This window comes from Pelophylax lessonae (genome assembly GCF_965119305.1).
Source record: "Pelophylax lessonae genome assembly, chromosome: 6".
NCBI lineage: Eukaryota > Metazoa > Chordata > Amphibia > Anura > Ranidae > Pelophylax > Pelophylax lessonae.
In genome coordinates this window covers 260,518,840-260,541,420 of record NC_138773.1, presented here as the reverse complement: position 1 = coordinate 260,541,420, position 22,581 = coordinate 260,518,840, and the positions used below count along the sequence as shown (strand labels likewise).

At 42.4% G+C, this 22,581-nt stretch overlaps 1 protein-coding gene across 1 annotated transcript in view; it reads left to right on the top strand.

The window, feature by feature from the left end:
- Nucleotides 1–22,581, top strand: part of LRP2 (LDL receptor related protein 2) — a 369,604-nt gene that overhangs the window by 66,403 nt on the left and 280,620 nt on the right. The window contains exons 2-4 of the mRNA XM_082260064.1: nt 10,782–10,889; nt 15,221–15,337; nt 18,406–18,522. Of these exons, the coding sequence (XP_082116190.1) occupies nt 10,782–10,889; nt 15,221–15,337; nt 18,406–18,522 (342 nt within the window). The remainder of the gene's footprint in view (nt 1–10,781; nt 10,890–15,220; nt 15,338–18,405; nt 18,523–22,581) is intronic.

The following is a 22,581-nucleotide window of genomic DNA, read 5'->3' as shown; positions in this document are numbered from 1 at the left end:
AGTAATAACCCCTAGTATTGGTGCCAGTTTACGCAGTAATAGCCCCTAGTATTGGTGCCAGTTTATGCAGTAATAGCCCCTAGTAGTGGTGCCAGTTTACACAGTAATAGACCCTAGTATTGGTGCCAGCTTACGCTGTAACAGCCCCTAGTATTGGTGCCAGATTATGCAGTTATAACCCCTAGTATTGGTGCCAGATTATGCAGTTATAACCCCTAGTATTGGTGCCAGATTATGCAGTTATAACCCCTAGTAATGGTGCCAGTTTATGCAGTAATAGCCCCTAGTATTGGTGCCAGATTGCACAGTAATAGCCTCTAGTGTGGTGCCAGTTTTCACAGTAATAGCTCCTAGTATTGGTGCCAGTTTACTCAGTAATAACCTCTAGTATGGTGCCAGTTTTCACAGTAATAGCCCCTAGTATTGGTGCCAGATTACGCAGTAATAACCCCTAGTAATGGTGCCAGTTTATGCAGTAATAGACCCTAGTATTGATGCCAGTTTACGCAGTAATAACCCCTACTATTGGTACAAGTTTACACAGTAATAAAGCCTAGTATTGGTGCCAGTTTATGCAGTAATAGACCCTAGTATTTGTGCCAGCTTACGCTGTAACAGCCCCTAGTATTGGTGCCAGATTATGCAGTTATAAACCCTAGTAATGGTGCCAGTTTATGCAGTAATAGCCCCTAGTATTGGTGCCAGTTTACGCAGTAATAACCCCTAGTAATGGTGCCAGTTTATGCAGTAATAGCCCCTAGAATTGGTGCCAGTTTACATAGTAATAGCCTCTAGTGTGGTGCCAGTTTTCACAGTAATAGCTCCTAGTATTGGTGCCAGTTTACGCAGTAATAACCCCTAGTAATGGTGCCAGTTTATGCAGTAATAGCCCCTAGTATTGGTTCCAGTTTACACAGTAATAACCTCTAGTATGGTGCCAGTTTTCGCAGTAATAGCCCCTAGTATTGGTGCCAGATTACGCAGTAATAACCCCTAGTAATGGTGCCAGTTTATGCAGTAATAGACCCTAGTATTGGTGTCAGTTTCCGCAGTAATAACCCCTAGTATTGGTACAAGTTTACATAGTAATAAAGCCTAGTATTGGTGCCAGTTTACGCAGTGATAAAGCCTAGTATTGGTGCCAGTTTATGGGGGAAGGAGCAACATATGACATCACCTGCGGCCATCTTTATGGTTGACTTTTACATTTAAAACGCTGATTTCATGTACTTGGTGGAAGTGCTATACTTGTAAGTGTATTTGATCTTTTTTCCTTAATAAATCGTGTTGCTACAGAGAGCACTAGATTCTGTTTTGTGTTCCCACCCATCTATTTTTGTTACACGGAGATACCTTGACCTACATCAGGACCTGACAGCTGGAGATATTACCCCTTGATATGGGAAAGTGCTGTGTGACCTTTTAGGTCGAATCAGGGGGAGAGAGGCAGATTTTGTGTAAGGTTGACGGGCTGGAATCACTCCTTACACTAGCACGTTTTTATAGGCCACATCCTACTCCACAGCATGCATCATTCTGATCATTCCTGGGTATTTGTTTTATGAACATTATTTACTGTTTTCTATTTATTTATCTGGGTATATTTGCGCTGCACTGATCTGTTATATAAGTATTAATAAAGCCTAGTACTGGTGCCAGTTTACGCAGTAATAAAGCCTAGTATTGCTCCCAGCGTGGAGGAGGTAGAGAAGAATAGTGGAAACTGCCAACCACAGTGATGAAAGTGTTAAGGCCAGCTGTGACAGTGGCAGCGGTCTTAACATTTTTATCAACTGCATGGAAGATCTTTATGATTTCCCCCCGGGTCTCCTGATGCGCTACAGTACAGTGCACCTCTCCCTCCGGGACTCCTTTCTTCTGCCGCACCGTGGCAAAACTAAGGAGGAAGGCTGCTACAGCGCACCTCCCCCTCCGGGACTCCTTTCTTCTGCCGCACCATGGAAAAACTAAGGGGGAAGGCTGCTACAGCGCACCTCTCCATCCGGAGCTCATACCCCTACAGCAGGGGTGCCCAACCTTTTCAGGAGCGAGGGCCACTTTAGCGACTTGGTAACCAGTTGTGGGCCACAATGAGCGAGGCGGGCAGATGACAGGTATGTGTCCACTCAGCACATGAAGAGCAGACACAGACACAGCGCACTCTATTCTATGGGCCCTCTGATTCCAATCCACCCAGACAGAAGAGGACAGATCCGTTTCTGTTTTTTTAAGTGGATCAGTTTAAAGATAGGCGAGTCTGGAAACGTACACAAGTCCATTTACACCTGCCACTCTATAGAGGTGAATGGAGAGTCCGATTGGGTCCACCTGAAAAACAGACAGGCGGACCCAATCTAACCGATCGCGGGAAAGGGACCTAAGGCTGCTTTTACATGGATGCACTGTGTTATACCTGCACCTCAACTGACCCCAATCTTCACTTCTTTCTCAGGACTGCTGCAGGTATCACTGGCTGCTGCTGTCCCCCAGACAGGTATGGCTGGTAGATGCTTCTGGCTGTTCTCCAGGGCTGGTACAGCAGGTGGGTACTGCTGGCTGGTACTGCCGGTGGGTACTGTTGGTGGGTACTGCTGGCTGGTACTGCTGGCAGGTACTGCTGATGGGTACTGCTGGCTGGTACTGTTGGTGGGTACTGCTGGCTGGCACTGTTGGTGGGTACTGCTCGTGGGTACTGCTGGTGAGTGCTGCTGGTCCCTCTTGTCCGCTTTCCCCTCCTCCTCTTCCCTTTACCACTCGGTATGCTGGGGGATGCAGTCCATTTCCAGGAAATCCTCCTGGGCCCACTGGTATCCAGGACTACATGTCCCATATTTCTCTGCCTGTTAGTTTCCCATTGGCCCTGAATGTGACCAATAGGAGCGGGCATTGCTGGGCTGAGTGAATGAGAGCTGCTCAGCTCGAGGAGGAGAAGGAGGGGTGGAAATCCCCCGCAGCTGCGGCTTTGCCTGTGTCCTCTCACAGAGCCTGTCAGTTTTGGCACCGCTGGCCTGTGTCCTGCAGTGTCTGATGGAATGGGCTGGGGGGGGGGGGGGGTGTCGGTACCCGGCATCAGCATCCGCTACACAAATAAAAAGGTGTTTAAATTGGGGGGCACAGTATAATGTTGCTGGGGCCATGGCCCCCTCTGTCCCCCCTAGTAACGCCACTGCCACTGCCACTGCATATGTTACATACTCCTGACTCCTGCACTTCGTATGTAGGGTGTTTCCATGTGTGGAGGCACTTGGTGGCCAGGCAGCCAGTCACTAGGCAGTTCAACTTTAAATCACAGTGCAGCCTTTTCAGTCATTAGATAAATCTGTAATAAGTACTTCCGGGATTTCCTTTGAAAAGGTAAACCTGGCACAAAAAGCTGATTCGATCTTATTATTTGGTTGCATGTCACCCTTCCCCCAGATCCTTCATTCATCTGCTAATCTCAAGTGTGAGGCTGTTTACACTGATTTTCTGGCTACTAAACATATTACACTCACATGGCACGGTGTCCTGAGCCGGGCTCACCCAGGTGATGGAATGCTTAGAGCTGCCTTATTTTGTTACACTTTGTATGCTGCATGCAGATTTTGAATCTGTGAAAAATCTACAAAGTCGTTAACTGGCGCTGTAAAATAAAGGCTTATTTAATGGGTGCCATTCACAGCATGCCTTGTATTTTTGATAATGAATGCAAAGTGTTCTCTGACTGGACATGGTGGGGAGCCAGGGTGGGGTATATGTACGGCGGCTGGTTGGCAAGTTGTTAAATGGACTCAGATAAGCAGATACCAGATAGATCTGGGGTTTTCTGCAGGGTTTAGGCGGGTTAACATTGTTATTGGGCCAATTTGTTGAAAACGTTGGGCTCTTGGCTGTTTAGCTCTCTAATTGGACGGTATATATTGTCTATGGTATTCAGGCAGCTGGAGCATCCAGGTCTTTTTCCAAGGTGACTTTTTCTGATAGCTTGCAGTTTGTGTACGGCAAATAGTTTTCCACCCAACTCGTTGGGGTTGTCAAGGCTTGTGGTGCTTCACCAGGAATCAATTGAAATGTGAGCTGAGTATGGCCAGCCATATAAGTGCTGACCCCAATGTCTGCCATCTTCACACTATTTAAGAGCTTCACCAGCCAAAGAATCTTCAGCATCTGACATTTCCTGGTGTATTGGCTTCCCCCTACTGTGTACAATGTCTGATGCTGAATATTCCAGCAGTTACTGTTATTCTGTAAGAAAGCAAAGATCAGAGTCACCGATGGTGGGACCAGTAGGGGAGGGGTTAGGACCCCTATTAGGTTATATGGCTGTCCTGGTGACAAGAGGTCACTGAGATAGAAAGTGAGGAGAAAACTCCCCAACTGAGACAAAGATAGTAAAAAAAACACTTTTTTCAAGTTGAACCCTGAGATAAGCAAATATTGCCTAAATATAAGAGGTATGTATGTTCTTTCCTCAATCTTGGGGTGCTTTGTGTGCAGTAATCCGGTATAAAATATTGGCTCTGTACAGGACTTTCCTGTAATAAAGACCAGTTTCTGCTACTCTCTCTCCTTGTGCAGGGTGGCTGGTCTTGTATCCGCCCCCACGTAGTTTTTGCAGATAGCCTGTAGTGGGTGGAGCCTGCTCAATCCCTCCCACAACTCAGTTCTCTGTGCAGCCTATGTACAGCAAAGCCATGATGTCATTGCTACTTCTACAAGGTAATATCTCGGTTTGCAAAGGCTAAAGTAATAGTAAAGCCTTGTTTTTTTTAAATAACAAATTTCATACTTACCTGCTCAGGGGCAGTTGGTTTTGCACAGAGCAGCCTGGATCTTCCTTTTCCCGGGTCCCCACCAGTGCTTCCAGCTCCTGCCGGGTACCCCCACTGCAAGCAGCTGTAATGCTATAATGGTAAAAAAAAATGTTTACTTTTGGTAGCAGAATGTACAGAAGCAGCATTTAGGGCCCATTTACATGTGTGTTAATATCATTATGTCATGCATTACCATGCATTCCTTGTCTTCTGATGCACAAAAACTTCCCAAAAATTGAAGTCACTAATGTTTGTCTGCACTGTGGTGCATTGCCATGCTTTGTGTTGGAATCCATGTGCATTGTGCTAGTGCATTGGGATATTATTCAAAATAAATGTCACTACAATGCACCAATGCATGTAACGTGTTACATAAATGTATGCGTTCATGTGTGCGTTCCACAATGCTAGCCTAGGTGTAAATCAGCCCTAGAAGTAAGGATTTGCAAACTATAACCTTCTGCAGTGCCATTCAACAAGGATGGGATGGTACTTTGAAGGAGGGGGTTTGGGGAGCAAACATTTTTGACATAGTGGTATCTGTAAAAAGGATTTTATCTAGAATTTATAGAAATTCTGAATAAGTAGGAAGGAAAAAAAAAAAAATATATATATATATATATATATATATATATATGTGTGTATATATGTATGTATATAGATATAGATATAGATATATATAGATATAGGTATATATATATATATATATATATATATATATATATATATATATATATATATATATATAGTGTCATACTGTCATTTCCTTTCCTGTGTTCCTGGAATACAGTTGCTAGAAAGTTAACTTTAATTAAACATCTCAACATGTTTTTTCTTTTTTTTTTTTTTTTTAATCAGCAGGCTTAGGAAAAGTTCTAATCTTGTCCAACTCTGCTCAGTGATAGAGCTCAGAGATTCCAGCGTGCATTTGTACATTCCATCAAAGTGTTTTCTGCAAGGGAGGCTGTTGTGCTGTAAAGGTGGTTTGATAAGAGCCCTGTACCACCAACCCCAGACCTGCACCACCAACCTCCACCATACATTATTCCATAGAAGGTATTTGGGTGTACACATATTCCTGTACCACCCTGTACCACCATTAAACCAGGGGAAATTTCTGACCACTTGCAACATACATTATAAATCAGAATGTCACAGCTAGACAATCACTTAGAAATAAGCTTTTAGCACCACGTGGATCGTAATTTCACATTGACATGTTTTTCTGCTCATTGATTGTAACACATAACATAAGAAGGAGCTAAATCACAGGAGTACTGTGTTATATTGTATTCTGCTATACAATATAAAGTGTCAAAGTTGCTCATAGCATCCAATAAGTTATTGGCAACCATCTGACTACATAGTTACATATAGTTACACAGTTACATATGGTATGTTTCATAGTTACATATAGTAAGTTACATAGTTATATACAGTTACATAATTTCATATAGTTACATAGTTACATATAGCTACATATAGTAAGTTACATAGTTACATATAGTTAAATAGTTACATATAGTAAGTTACATAGTTGCATATAGTTACATAGTTATATACAGTTACATAATTACATATAGTTACATAGTTACATATAGCTACATATAGTAAGTTACATAGTTACATATAGTTCAATAGTTACATATAGTAAGTTACATAGTTGCATATAGTTACATAGTTAAATAGAGTTACATATAGTTACATAGTTAAATATAATTACATATAGTAAGTTACATAGTTACACATAGTAAGTTACTGACCATACACATTGCAATTTGATTGAATGATCTTCTTTAGAACTTTAGAATGTTCTCACACAAAGTAAGTGGAACTGTCGTTAGTTCTAAAGAACTTTAGTTCCCTGAGACCAGAAATGTATTTCAAGGGTTTCTCCGTGTTAAAAAGGTTGATAAAGGCTGGTCTATGCATTAACTACTTGCTGCCAATACAGAGTTCTGTACAGAAGGAACGATACATTGTTTGCCAAAATTTATGAAGAAATTCGATTTTTACATTTTTGTACTGGATATGTTTTATTGCAGAAAAAATATAGTTTTTTTTTTTTTCTCGAAATTTTCATTTTTTCGTTTATATCGCAAAAAGTAAAAAACCCAGAGGTGAACAAATACCACCTAAAGAAAGCTCTATTTGTGCCGGTTCATACTATTGCAATGCGGGAACACTGTGAATATACTGCGTGTTCCCGCATCGCATCCCCAGCACAGGCAGTTCACACTGCCATATGCAATACGCTGGGGGTGTCAATTCAAGGTTAACGACACCCCCAGATCAGATCGCATATCGCAGTGCAATCTGACAGGTCACACAGGAATCGGATCGCACAGGTGTGAACTATCATGTGATCCGATTCTGCTGCGGACCAAAAAAAGGGTTCTGTGCGAGTTCACTGCGATTGCAGTGCAAATTTAGCCATACAAACTGTATGGCTGAACTCGCACCGCACAGGCATCGCATGTGATTTTAGGAGCAGTGCGCTCTGAATCATATGCAATGTCTGTGATCGAAATAGTGTGAACCGGCACTTTGTGTGAATGAATGATATTTTGTATGATATAAATTTCATTTTGGTACAGTGTTGCATGACTACGCAATTGCCAGTTAAAGTAGCGCAGTACTGAATAGCAAAAAATGGCCTGGTCATGAGGGGGTCAAATCATCGGAGCTAAAGTGGTTAAAAAAAACATATCTGACCCTTTTTTTTCCCAACACACCCCATGTGTTTTCAGAATTATGCTTTGTGGTGTGTTAAAGGGACATGTGCGTAAACTACAAAGCGAATCTACACTGTGCTGTTGCATAGGTGTAAAGTTGGCCTAAACAACCTCATGGCTTGTATACAAAGGCTTTTGTTTATTTTTTATTTTTTCCCCACACAAGTCAATACAAATGCAAAAGCAGCTTTAAAATAAATGGGAACTCTTAGTGCCCGTTCACACTAGGGCGACCTGTGAGGCAAATTCGCAGCCTGTTCCCGCATCGCACCCGCACATCTGGCAGTTGACACTGCCATATGCGATACGCAGGGGGTGTCAATGAAATGTTAACGACACCCCCAGTTTGATCGCATATCGCAGTGCGATCTGACAGTTTGCACAGGATCGGATCACACAAGTGTGAACCACTGTGCGATCTGATCCTGATGCGGCTGGAAAAAAGGGTCATGTGCGTGTTTGGTGCGGATACAATGCGAATTCAGCCATACAAAGTGTATGGCTGAATTCACATCCGCACCTCCGATCGCATGTAATGAAGGAGCAGTGCGCTCCAAATTACATGTGATCGGCGCATTTGCAGAAATGTGAACCGGCCCTTATGCATTAAAATTACCAATGAGACTTTGACAAGAGTAGCACCAAACAAAAATAGGTCAACATATTCTAAAAAGGAAGAAACTTTGATTCGTATACATGATAAAAATCATATTAAAATGACATAGAATACATCAAAGAATGAAACGTAGTTGTAACATGAATACTCGAGGAAATGGAATCCTAACACTCAACGCGTTTTGTGAAGCAACGTTCACTTCTTCAAGAGACAAACATATTTTATAGGATAGCTGTAGAAGTGCCATGGGCAATTTGAATGGATAAAAGAGTTCTTGTTTATTTGGGATTAAAGGAGATGTATGGGATTCCGTTTTTTTTCCCCCTAATTATACTTACCTAGGTGGTGCATTGGACCTATGCTGCATCTGTCCCCTGATGCCTCTGCGCTGAGAACCGAACGATTGGACACCGTTGATCACTCGGTTCTGACAGCTCCCCGAGCAGAGAGCTGCTGACTGTCAGTCACCACTCTCCGCTCTGCCCCCTCCTCGCTCATTGGAGCGCTGGGCTGTGAAGGGGCAGGGAGTGGCCGACTCACACTCTCAGCAGCTCGCTGGGAGGCTGAGCCAGGTATCAGTCCACGTACCTGGCGGATCCAGACTCTGTGGTCCTGTTGACGTGGTGTCTGGACCGACTTCTGTGACGTCAGCAGAGAGCAGACTTCAGCCCGCTGTCTGCTGAAAATGGGTCACAGGAGTGCAGAACAAACTGCACTCCTGTGATCCATAGGAGATGTACAGCCAAACAAGCTTTGGCTGTACATCTCCTTTAAGCTGCACCATCATCTACTCTACCATTGCCTTTGGTAATGGGTGATTTAAATAAATGAGGAGCAACTCAAAAGGATCTCAAATGCAAGCCAATTATGTGTGTAAAAACCCTGTATAGCTAGAGTGATGTGTATTTATTTGGGTACAGTTTAATGGATTCTCTCCTCTCTCTATGTGGTTATTTGATAAGACAATTAATAATGCCTAAAACAGCATCTTGGCTGCAAACCAAAACCAAATTGATTGACTAATTGCTTTTGGGTATTTTGCTCAAAATCATTGCAATTTGTATCTCCTTATTAAAGAGTACCTGTCAGGATGGCCATTACTTATGCCTGCCCACTTTCTGAAATAGGAAGAAGGACACCTTTCGGTGCAATTAATTTAAGGCTATAGACACACCCTTGCCAAACCCTGGGGCCCCTTTCACACAGGAGGACCGTTCAGATCCGCCTGTCCGTTTTTTTTTTTTTTTGGCGGATCTGAACGGATGCCTCATGTATCTCTATGGGGCATCGGATGTCAGGGGAGACATGTCCGGTGACATCCGATCTGATCCGTCAAACCCTATTTTCCATCCGTCCAGTGGATCAAATCGGATGGGATCGGATGAGAACGGACAGACGGTCCGTTCCCATCCATTTCCTCCATAGAGAACAGCGGGACCTGACAGCTGTGTCTCCACACACAGCGCAGAGACACAGCTGCCATCCACCTGCTCAGCGGGGGTTCGGCAGATCGATCCCTCGCTGAGAAAAATGGAGTCCGTCTGACAGACTCCCTGTGTGAAAGGGGCCTTATTCTTAGGTTAGCCATACACACTAAACCATGTGGCTGTTGGCTATTGTATTCTGACAGCTGTTTCTCCTGTGCCTGGCAGAATAACCAAACAGTGACTGCATCTACTTTCACTCGGCTCCTTCGATTTACCAATTGAGCAGGTATCAGCCTGTGTATGATCAGAGGTAGTTCCATCATCCTAGATAAAATTAAAAGTAAAGACACCAAACATATCACAAAAATGAATTGGGTGTAGTACATACTTTAAAGTGGTTGTAAACCCTATTCATGACATTTGACCTAAGCACATGTATTTGTAGTATTTACTTATCTCTTTCCAAAGCTCTAAGTGCAGTGTATTTCTGCTGCTCCATTCCTCTGTTATCAGCACTTCTGACAAGTTCTCCGACAAACGAGACAACAGCAACTGACAATTTGTGTTGGGAAAGGAGCTTAGAGGTAGATAATCAGAAAGCTTGTCTATTCAGCCTGCAGCTCTGCAAGTTCCTTCATTCCTCTTCCTATGTGGATGTGGGGGGCGTCCCTTTCCTCCAATGAGCTCTCACACAGTGTAAGCCCAGACTCCACACCCACTGCTGGAAGAGGAAACAATACTTCTGACACGATCTGCACTTTCCACAGAGTGTAGAAAGGGAAAGACAGGAAATATACATGTAAAACTTATGTAGGAAGAGTTTTCTTTCTTTTCTGGGTATAGGTGAGGGTTTACAACCACTTTAAGGCCTCATGTACACAGGACAGGACATTAAAAATGCCGCTTTTATAGGTGCTTGACTTTTTTTTTTTTACAGTCTCTAAACTCCCCTCTATCTGGGGCGATCTGTCAGGTAGACTGTATGGGGCCCCGTAGTTTCTAACAGCAGCCCTGAGTAACAGTATATGTGCATTCATATCCATATCTACCAATCAAACTCTGACTCGCCAATGTCCAAAGTAGTAAGAAAAGTTAGAAACATCTTCAGATTTGTTAATATGCATGTTGCCCTTCAACTTTTTGGGAAGGTCTTGTGTGTGTAAATATTGTTTATTACTTAGTTAATGTGTTTGATCTTTGCTTTGTTTAGGGTGTTCATCAAGTGACTTCCGTTGTGCTAATGGACGCTGTATTCCGTTAAGTTGGAGGTGTGACAGGTCTGCAGACTGTACAGATAATTCAGATGAGCTTGGCTGCCGTAAGTGCCTTTCATTTTTCTCTCTTCCCTGAAAAGGGAGATTTAGTAGCTTATATGATAAATATGTTCATTAGTATACATAAACGCATCTGGAAGCAATGCATGCTTGCAAACACTGCTTACATACATTAGCCCATAGTGGTTAGTCACATTAAACTTGACTTATTCTGTAACATTGAAGACATTTTGCAGCTTGTCCAACTTCAGTTCGAATGAGTGCAAGGAACATACCCCAGCATTTACATACACACATGTGTCACCGACACCTCAATCCAGTCTTAATGGAATCTGTCCAGGCACATGTTGATTGTCTAAGAACAAGATGAGAGGTGTGAAAGTTGTGTAACCACCCCGTTCAAGCCCATCCCCTGCTGCCAGGAATTCTGCATAGGTGTCAGTCATTTAATTTACATGACTGAAGGTGTGAATCGTTTTCAAATCACCATGGTAGAGATGTAAAAGTGGCAATATATGTGAAAGACATACAGTATATTGTTCACTTTGCAAGGAAATTTGCCTCAGAGCCACTGTAAGTGCATACGTATAGTGAAGCTCTGAAGACTTCTATCCTTCAAACATGTGCAAGCAAAATATTATTTACCTTGATCGTGAGTGGGTATTCTTTGCAAAGAGAAACTTCACCACATTCTCTAAGCTCTGGAGAAATTTCCCTTGCAAAGTTCAACTTCCTTAAAAATTGAACAGCCAGTTCCTTTAATAAATGAATTTCATGGTGTTGATGGCCTCCACTCTTGTTTAGGGATATTTCTTCCATTTTGATGTAGATTGTTTCTTTCACACCTCTTTGCAACCAGTTGTCCTCTCTGTCCAAAGTGTGCACCTCACTGGAAATGTGCACCTCACTGGAAATGTGCACCTCACTGGAAATGTGCATCTCACTGGAAATGTGCACCTCACTGGAAATGTGCACCTCACTGGAAATGTGCATCTCACTGGAAATGTGCATCTCACTGGAAATGTGCACCTCACTGGAAATGTGCACCTCACTGGAAATGTGCACCTCACTGGAAATGTGCATCTCACTGGAAATGTGCACCTCACTGGAAATGTGCACCTCACTGGAAATGTGCACCTCACTGGAAATGTGCATATCACTGGAAATGTGCACCTCACTGGAAATGTGCATCTCACTGGAAATGTGCACCTCACTGGAAATGTGCACCTCACTGGAAATGTGCACCTCACTGGAAATGTGCATCTCACTGGAAATGTGCATCTCACTGGAAACGTGCATCTCACTGGAAATGTGCACCTCACTGGAAATGTGCATCTCACTGGAAATGTGCACCTCACTGGAAATGTGCATCTCACTGGAAATGTGCACCTCACTGGAAATGTGCACCTCACTGGAAATGTGCACCTCACTGGAAATGTGCATCTCACTGGAAATGTGCACCTCCTCTAGGACATTCAACATTTGCCTTGACCATTCAATGGTGATTGGATTAAAGCCTAGTACATACGCAACGATTATCGGCCGACCGATCGTCCGTCTTTTGTCCAGAGTGGTGTTTTGTTGGTTGGAATGTGCCTAGACTGCACACGAATTTTCTCGCCCGACAAAATTCTACTTCAGAAGTGATGTCATGTGTTGGTTTGCTTTCTTTGTGTTCTTTCTTCTCTGAGCATGCCCTAACTTGCTCATTAGATTTTTCCCTGTCGAAATCTGTACTGACTGCACGAAAATCGGCCGTGTTTTGACGGTGGACAAAAATTTTATAGCCTGCACACCAGATTTTTTTCGGCCGAAAAGTCGGAGTCGGTTGTCGGGAGCATCATACTAACAAGCCGAAAATCGGCAGATCGGTCGTCGGACTAAAATTCCCTGCCGAATTTCGACGCGTGTGTACGAGGCTTAAGGTGCCGGTGCCACATGTGTAGAAATAAATGCTAGGGTATGTTCCTGGCACTCATAGAACTCAAGAAATGGCTTGTATAAGCTGCAAAATGACCAACCTTACCCCAGCTCAAGTGCTGTATTCAGGGTTCAAAAACTGGGGTCTCCTTGGGATTGGGCGGGCCTCTCCGGATCTCCATTTCAAGGCGCATAGCATTTACTCTGTGCCCTTCTTATTGTGGAACCTACCGGGTTCACTTGCTTACTTACACTTAGAAGTATTTAAGAGTTGTACGAAGACTGTTCGGTATGGTTCAGTTTGTCAAATATTTGCTTTTTGTGCATGGTTCATAATGCTTGCTATGTATCTGTTCCTTTATATTACAAATACAAATCTTTTGAAAGTAAAAACTGGAGACCGGTACTCTGGCTGGGGCGTTCATCTCCCACAATGCATAAAGCCATTGGCTGCATGTAAAATGATACAACATCAGAAATGCAATGCTTTTTGGCTGATAGAGCCTCCCTCATAGCATACCATATACTATGAGAAAGGTTTATAAACTGAAACACGTTGCATTTCTGATGCTGTGTCATTTTATATGTATCCAATACAAGGATTTCTTTATCGAAAGTACACTGAGTGGCTGGCTTTATACATTGTGGCTGCAAAATATTACAGAGTACAGGCCCACTGTAGTGTAACAAACTATTACCTGCTATACCATAATCTGGATGCATGAATGCCTTAGTAGATATCCTGCTTTTATCGCGTCTGTAGGTTTTACTTTTCCAGATGCAATAAAACCGAATTGACGTGAATTGTATTTGAATTTCTGTTTAGCCGATCTTGCAGTTTATACATCTGCAAAATCGCATAGACAGCAGGGTTACAGCAGTGTGTCTTATTGCAGCTTGCTTCCTGCTCTTTGCTTTGTGAAAGAGCATCAGCACACTATTGAGATCCCCCGTGCTGTCCTTCTCCTGTAAGCTAAGACATCTAAACATCTCCTGCTCCAGCTGTTAGTGAATGAAAACTTTTGACAGCAATTTCTCTCTCAGTCTGATTTCTGCTGTGAATGGACTTCTGGGAAGATAATATAAAGGCAGAGATGTATAGTAACTAAGTAGAACTACTTCACTACTGTACTTAAGTACCGAAAGGCGGTATCTGTACTTTCCTGGAGTAGAATTTTTTTCTCCTACTTCCACTTTTACTTCACTACATTTTTTCGATGATTTCAATACTTCTACTCCGATATTTTTTTTTTGTGCTGCATAGTTACTCGTTACAATTATAAAAATTACCACTGCCAGAACAGTAGATGGCAGGTTTCATGAAGCTCAAAACATGTGTATTATCAGCGCATACGAAAATAAAAGCTACTGTATGTATAAATAAAAGCTGCATTTTAAATAATAAAAGACAATATGATGTTCAAACTTTTGACTTCTTTCTTTAATAACTAAATAACACAGTACTTGTACTTTTACTTTCAGTACTTGAGTAGCAAAATTTTTAAAAAAACTACTTGCAATACTTAAGTACAAAAAATGTTGAATACTTTAGTACTTCTACTCAAGTCACTTTTTGATAGAGCACTTCCACTTCTACTCAAGTCACTTTTTGATCGAGCACTTGTACTTTTACTCAAGTATGGGTTTCGAGTACTTTAAACAACTCTGTATAAAGACAAGAGTCAAGCAGCTAAACTAGCAGGATCCTGAAATACCTTTAAAACAAATAAACACATACCCAGTTATACTATATTGTCAAAAGTATTGGGACACCTGCCTTTACACACATGAACTTTAATGGCATCCCAGTCTTAGTCTGTAGGGTTCAGTATTGAGTTGGCCCATCCTTTGCAGCTATAACAGCTTCAACTCTTTTTGGGAAGGCTGTCCACAAGGTTCAGGAGTGTGTCTATGGGAAAGTTTGACCATTCTTCCAGAAGCAAATTTGTGAGGTCAGGCACTGATGTTGGACGAGAAGGCCTGGCTCGCAGTCTCCGCTCTAATTCATCTCAAAGTTGTTCTATTGGGTTGAGGTCAGGACACTCAAGTTCCTCCAACCCAAAAATGCTCACCCATGTCTTTATGGACTTTGCTTTGTGCACTGGTCCAAATCATTTGGTGGAGGGAGGGTTATGGTGTGGGGTTTTTCTCAGGGTTTGGGCTTGGCCCCTTAGTACGAGTGAAGGGAACTCTTAAGGGGTCAGCATACCAAGACATTTTGGACAATTTCATGCTCCCAACTTTGTGGGAACAGTTTGGGGATGGCCCCTTCCTGTTCCATCATGACTGTGCACCAGTCACCAGTTTTTTTTTACAAATCTCATTAGCAATTTGACCAGATGAATTGCATGGAACCAAGTAAAGCAAAATATAAGCAGATTCAATTTTAGCTATAAGTAGTGCCATAAACAGACATTTACCTATTTAATACTTTTTGTATGATTTGCTTTATCAGCGCCACACTCTTGTGCAGCAACCCAGTTCCGGTGTGGTGATGGAGAGTGCATTACTCGAACTTGGGTCTGCGATGATGAAGACGACTGTAATGATGGTTCCGATGAACAGCACTGCCGTAAGTTTTAAACAAACTACTGAAGACTGAGACATTTGTAGAAGGGCCCATGCACATTGGTATTAAAACGCATTGACTGTAGGGCATGTTTAGAAATAATCATTATCATATCATACTGAATTTAGGTAATTAGAACTTAAAGTGTATGGTTGTATCAGAACAAGTGAAAGGGCGGGGCCACTCATAGTGATATTTTAGTTTTAGGTGGAGCCCTATATGTTTTGGAAGCTCCAGCAGTGAGCTCTCCATTCCATATTTTCCCTATTCTGTACACATTTTGTAGTCATGGTAAAAATTATTATTATTGTTGCTTTCCCCAGGCAGTACTGCCACCGAACGCAACCTATTCCAGTGAATGGGCTATGCTGCAACCACCATGCAACCATGTGCAGTGCAGTTCTGGATTGTGGGTTAGTGCTGGTAGTGGGGGTGGTGGTCCTAAAAATGTAAAAAAAAAAAACGAAAGGAGGAAGCCAAGCTCCAAAGGATCCACTGGAAAAAAGGAGGAGAGGCATGAAGTATTTGGATGGTATAAGTAGGAATTATATAAGGTAAGAATAGGCAAGAACGGAACAACTTACATTTGCAAGGTTGCAACTGACCAAGTGGTATGTGGACGCAACATTCTGAGTATGAATGTGGATAATATTCCTGTCTTCACACAGGACAAAGGGTAGGTCACTCTCAATGCCTTTGGGGAACCTGGTCCTAGGTCCTCATGGGGGACATCAGGAGTGTGATTGGCTGATTTATAAAGGAGGAAAAGTCCCATTGACTATTTGAATGGCAGAGGTGCCTGTGCTGGCGTGTGTTGATGTTTAGGACTGAGTCAAAGTCATAATTTTAATTTAGACATAAAATTATTTGATTACTTAACAGGAAAGACAAGTCCCTTTTTAGTTTAGCGGTGCTTATGCAAAGAGTTCTGCCCTTGATGATTTCCATGTGCTATTGGACACAGAAAAAGATGTGCAGGAAAAAATTGTATTTTCCTTTTTTTTCAATTTTCCTTGCTCATGATTGGGTATTGTTTGGAAAGTCACCGCATTCATTAACTCTAGGGAAAATTTCCTTACAAAGTGAACAGCAATTTTGTCTTTAATAAATCAACACCAAAGTGCAGTGACCATAGACAAAGGGCAATATCCCCCAACTACGTGGCAGGTTTCATCCTTTTCCTCAGGTGACTGCAATCAGTTGAAATACAACTGGCTGCTATGGGTCAGAGACGATTGCACATAGTCATTGCACTTTGCACTGTCTGAATAAAAAAGAGCTAAATAGCTGAGAAGCTCTGATTTTAATTACAACAATAAAAAACCTGCATGTGTAAGTAAATAAACTGAAATCACCTATTTTTGTGTCTTTATTGTGAAATGTTTCTAAGGAAAAGAATAACCTGTTTACATTTGGTCTTCGTAGTCAAAGTAGTTTTTAATGTACTGTATGTATAGCTATATACAGTTGTGCTCATAAGTTTACACACCCTGATAGAATTTATGATTTCTTGGCCATTTTTCTGAGAATATGAATGATAACACAAAAATTTTTCTTTCACTCATGGTTAGTGTTTGGCTGAAGCCGTTTATTATCAATCAACTGTGTTTACTCTATTTAACTCATAATGACAACAGAAACTACCCAAATGACCCCGATCAAAAGTTTACATACCCTGGTGATTTTGGCCTAATAACATGCTCACAAGTTGACTCAAAGGGGTTTGAATGGCTATTAAAGGTAACCAGTGATCTGTTTGCTTGTAATTAGTGTGTGTATAAAAGGTCAATGAGTTTCTGGACTCCTGACAGACCCTTGCATCTTTCATCCAGTGCTGCACTGACACTTCTGGATTCTGAGTCATAGGGAAAGCAAAGGAATTGTCAAAGGATCTGCGGGAAAAGGTAGTTGAACTGTATAAAACAGGAAAGGGATATAAAAATATATCCAAGGAATTGAGAATGCCAATCAGCAGTGTCCAAACTCTAAATAAGAAGTGGAAAATGAGGAGTTCTGTTGAAACCAAACCATGGTCAGGTAGACCAACTAAACATTCAGTCACAACTGCCAGGAAAGTTGTTCGGGATGCAAAGAAAACCCCACAAATAACTTCAGGTGCAATACAGGACTCTGAAAATATGTGGTTTGGCTGTTTAAAGATGCACAATAAGGAGGGACTTGAAGAAAGATGGGCTGCATGGTCGAGTCACCAGAAGAAAGCTATTACTACGCAAATGCTACAAAGTATCCCGCTTACAATACGCCAAACAGCACAGAGACAAGCCTCAAACCTTCTGGCACAAAGTCATTTGGAGTGATGAGACCAAAATTTAGCTTTTTGGCCACAACCATAAACGCTACATTTGGAGAGGAGTCAACAAGACCGATGATGAAAGGTGCACCCATGCCTACTGTGAAACATGGAGGTGGTTTGCTGATGTTTTGGGGATGTGTGAGCTACAAAGGCACAGGAAATTTGGTCAGAATTGATGGCAAGATGAATGCAGTAGGTTATCAAAAATACTGGAGGAAAATTCACATTCATAAGCATGGGACGTACATTCCAACATGACAATGATCCTAAAAACAAGGCCAAGTCGACCTGTCATTGGCTACAGCAGAATAAAGTGAAGGTTCTGGAGTGGCCATCTCCTGACCTCAATATCATTGAGCCACTCTGGGGAGATCTCAAACGTGCAGTTCATGCAAGATTTTTGCCAGGAAGAATGGGCAGCTTTACCATCTGAGAAGATAAAGAGCCTCATCCACAAATACCACAAAAGACTTCAAGCTGTCATTGATGTTAAAGGGGACAATACACGCTATTAAGAACTGGGGTATGTAAACTTTTGATCATGGTCATATTATTTTAAAAGAGTAAACACAGTTGATTGATAATAAATGGCTTCAGCCAAACACTAACCATGAGTGAAAGAAAAGGTTTTGTGTTATCATTCATATTCTCTGAAAAATGGCCAAGAAATCATAAATTCTGCCAGGGTGTGTAAACTTATGAGCACAACTGTATCTGGTACAGCTTGTAATGAAATGTGTTTTTTTTTTTTTTCTAGCTGGCAGAACTTGCTCCAGTCAACAGTTCACGTGCTCCAGTGGTCAGTGCATCCCATCAGCCTACAAGTGTGACCGAATGAAAGACTGCACAGATGGCTCTGACGAACGCAACTGCCGTAAGTCCTTGCCCTTGGCACAGTATATGATCACTGTTCTAGCAAGTGTTCAAGATCAAATCTCTCGTGTAAAAAGCAGAAAAGAGATGTGGAGATGTTGTCACAGGAAGCAGCTAAATTCCATCTCATTATGTAGTTCAGATTTGAAAATTAAAGTAAGCTCAATAGAAATTGTTTGGCTTTCTAAAAATTACCTGACTCTGGAAATAAGTATTTGAGAAAGAGAAAAGACTTGGGAAGTGAATGCTCAAAAAAGGCAATGTTGTTGCGAAATTCCTCCAGCCTATTGTATAGATAGTATATAGTATGTATATGGTATATAGCACAAGTGCTGCAAGCGAAATACAAAGTGATAGCTCTGGTCTGTGTTTTAGGTTTACCGCAATGAGGGCAGCTTCTATCACATCTGGTTTATTAGTGTAATGATAACGCTAAACAACCTCCTAGAGCCCACAACGTTTAAAGTGGTTCTAAAGGCTGGACCCTGCATTATGGTAAAAAAATGTCCCTGTAGTTGTATCGCCCCCTCATCCCCCCTTACCTTACCCCCATACTTACCTGAGTGTGATCTCGATCCAGCGCCAACTGAAGCGGCTCTATCTTTGCTCACAAAGGCATTGGGCCTGATATGGGTCTGTCATTGCTATCGGTAAGACTTCCAACACATTTAAGTTGAAAACCCAAGTGTGAGAGCTGAGACAATGACCATTCCGGCATCTTTGGTTTGTTTTGTTTATTTTGTAATGGGGATGGGAGAAGGGAATGAGTGGGATACTCCTCTGGCTCAACTAGGTTTCACTGGGACACTTTGTAGGAAAATGCCTGTTAGCACTGTCCTGATGCCAGCTGAATGCCGACCAACGATTCCTGGCGCTTGAAAATACTGCTTTGCTGAACTCTGCTGAAACTTTGACTTTAACTCTTTGGTTACATAGTTACATAGTTACATAGTTGGTGAGGTTGAAAAAAGACACCAGTCCATCCAGTTCAACCTATGATGTGTGTGTGTGTTTGCTTTTAACCGTACATCGTATACCCCTGTATGTTGTGGTCTCTAAGGTGCCCATCTAACAGTTTTTTGAAACTATCAATGCTCCCTGCTGATACGACTGCTTGTGGAAGAGAATTCCACATCCTTACCGCTCTTACAGTGAAGAACCCCTAACGCATTTTAAGGTTAAACCGCCTTTCCTCTAGTTTTAGTGAGAGGCCACGTGTCCTATTGTATCTCCTTTCTCTGAATAGTTTGTTCCTTATGCTCGGGTCACCAGTACAGTATTTGTACATTGATATCATATCCCCCCTCAGTCGTCTCTTCTCCAGAGAGAATAGGTTCAGTGCTTGCAGTCTTTCCTCATAGCTGATGTCCGCCATTCCCCTAATTATTTTTGTTGCCCTTCTCTGGACTCTCTCCAGTTCCAGCACATCCTTCCTGAGGACCGGTGCCCAGAACTGGACAGCATACTCCAGATGTGGCCGGACCAGAGTCTTGTAGAGTGGGAGAATAATCTCTTTATTTCTGGAGTGAATCCCCTTTTTTATACATCCCAGTATTCTGTTGGCTTTACTTGCAGCGGCTTGGCATTGCATGCCACTGCCAAGCCTGTTGTCTACCAGTACCCCCAGGTCCCTTTCCATCTTAGACTCACCCAGAGGTTCCCCCCCTAGTGAGTAGCTTGCTTTCTGGTTTTTGGCCCCCAAGTGCATTACTTTACATTTTTCAACATTAAACCTCATCTGCCATGTAGTTGCCCACCCCGTTATTTTGTTCAGGTCCGCTTGTAAGGTTTCCACATCCTGCTTAGAAGATAATGGCATGCTTAGTTTAGTATCATCTGCAAATACTGAGATTGTACTAGATATCCCCTCCTCTAGATCATTTATGAATAAATTAAACAGGATTGGTCCCAGGACAGAACCCTGGGGGACCCCACTTTCCACACCCGCCCAATCCGAGTACTCCCCATTAATCACCACCCTCTGAACTCTCCCCTGGAGCCAGTTCTCTATCCAGGTACTCACCTTATGGTCCATACCAGTAAGCGTTTGTGGGGAACAGTGTCAAAGGCCTTTGCAAAGTCCAGATACACCACACCCCCAGGCTTTCCTTTATCTAGGTGGCAGCTCACTTCATCGTAGAAGGTTAATAGATTGGTTTGGCAAGAACGATTTTTCATAAATCCATGCTGATTGCTACTAATAATACAGTTTTCATTACTAAAGTCTTGTATGTGGTCCCTTAACATCCCCTCCAAAATCTTGCAGACTACCGATGTTAGGCTGACCGGCCTATAGTTCCCCGGGATACACCTCGGCCCCTTTTTAAATATTGGTACCACGTTGGCTTTTTTCCAATCAGCTGGCACCATACCCATCTGTAAACTATCCTTAAAGATCAAGAATAATGGTCTGGCAATCACCTGGCTGAGTTCTTTAAGAACCCTCGGGTGCAAGCCATCCGGTCCCGGTGATTTATTTATGTTAAGTTTCTCTAGTTTAGTTCTAAGTCTATCTTCTGTTAGCCATGGCGGCATTTCCTGAGGTGTGTTGTTTAGTTCGGCCTTACAAGCTAGGTTCGTGTAGCCCCCGATTCTTTTGTGAAGACTGAAGAGAAGAAATTATTTAACACTTCAGCCTTTTCTCTGTCCTCGGTGGCCAAATTTCCTTTGTCATCTTTTATGGGGCCAATGTGTTCTGGCCTCGCTTTCTTACTGTTTATATACTTAAAGAACTTCTTGGGGTTCTTTTTACTCTCCTCCGCTATATGTCTCTCGTGTTCTATTTTAGCCGCCCTGATTTCGTCTTTACATTTCTTATTACACTCTTTGTAATGCTTAAATGCTGCCAATGACCCCTCAGTCTTGTATTTTTTGAAGGCCTTTTCTTTAGCACTAATATACATTTTTATGTTGGAATTTAGCCACCCAGGGTTTAATTTTGCTCTTTTAAATTTATTTCCCTTTGGAATGCACTGGTCAATCCCCTTGTTAAGTATGCTCTTGAAGCACTCCCATTTTTCCTCCGTGTTCTTTGTTCCCAGGGTTCTATCCCAATTGATATTTTCTAGCAGCGAGCGCAGTTTTGGGAAATTGGCTCTTTGGAAATTCAGTGTCCTTATATTACCCCTCTGCTTCCTATAACTGTAATTAATACTGAAACTTATTGACCTATGGTCACTGTTTCCTAAGTTGTCCCGTATTTCTATATCCGTGAGCAGGTCTGTATTGTTGGTAATCAGTAGGTCAAGTACTGCATTGTTTCTTGTCGGTGCGTTCACCATCTGACCCATGAAATTGTCCTGCTAAACATTTAGGAACTGCCTAGCCTTGGCTGAGTGTGCGGTTCCTTCTGCCCAGTCTATATCTGGATAATTAAAGTCCCCCATTATAATGACATTTCCCATCCTTGCTGCCAATCCTATCTGTAAAATGAGGTCCGCCTCCCCCTCCTCCCTCAGGTTGGGGGGCCTATAGCATACGCCCAATATTACCTTCACCACCGTGCCTTCCCTTTGAAGCTCTACCCATAGGGATTCTGCTTCGTCCATAGCTCCATTATTAATATCATCCCTCATATTTACCTGTACACTGTTCTTAATATACAGACATACCCCTCCCCCTTTTTTACCTTCTCTATCCCTGCGATAAAGGGAATACCCCTGAATGGTTGCCATCCAGTCATGAGAGCTGTCAAACCAAGTCTCAGTTATCCCCACAAAATCTAAGTCCTCCTCAAACATCAGCAGCTCCAGCTCTCCCATCTTGTTGGCCAGGCTTCTGGCATTGGTATACAAACCTCTTAATTTTGACCGGTTACCTATATCCTCGTTTGATGTTTTTAGGCTGCTCTCCTGATTTTTCCCCATACTCACCCTGGATATAGGAGCTCCGAACACCCTACCGCTAATGCCCCCATTTCTGCCCTCTGAAACTTGCTTTCCACTGGCTAATTCTACATCTGTACCCTCCCCCCATTCCCTAGTTTAAAAGCCCCTCTAACTTTGTGGCCATCCTCTCACCCAGTACGGCTGCACCCTCCCCATTTAGGTTAACTCAGAAG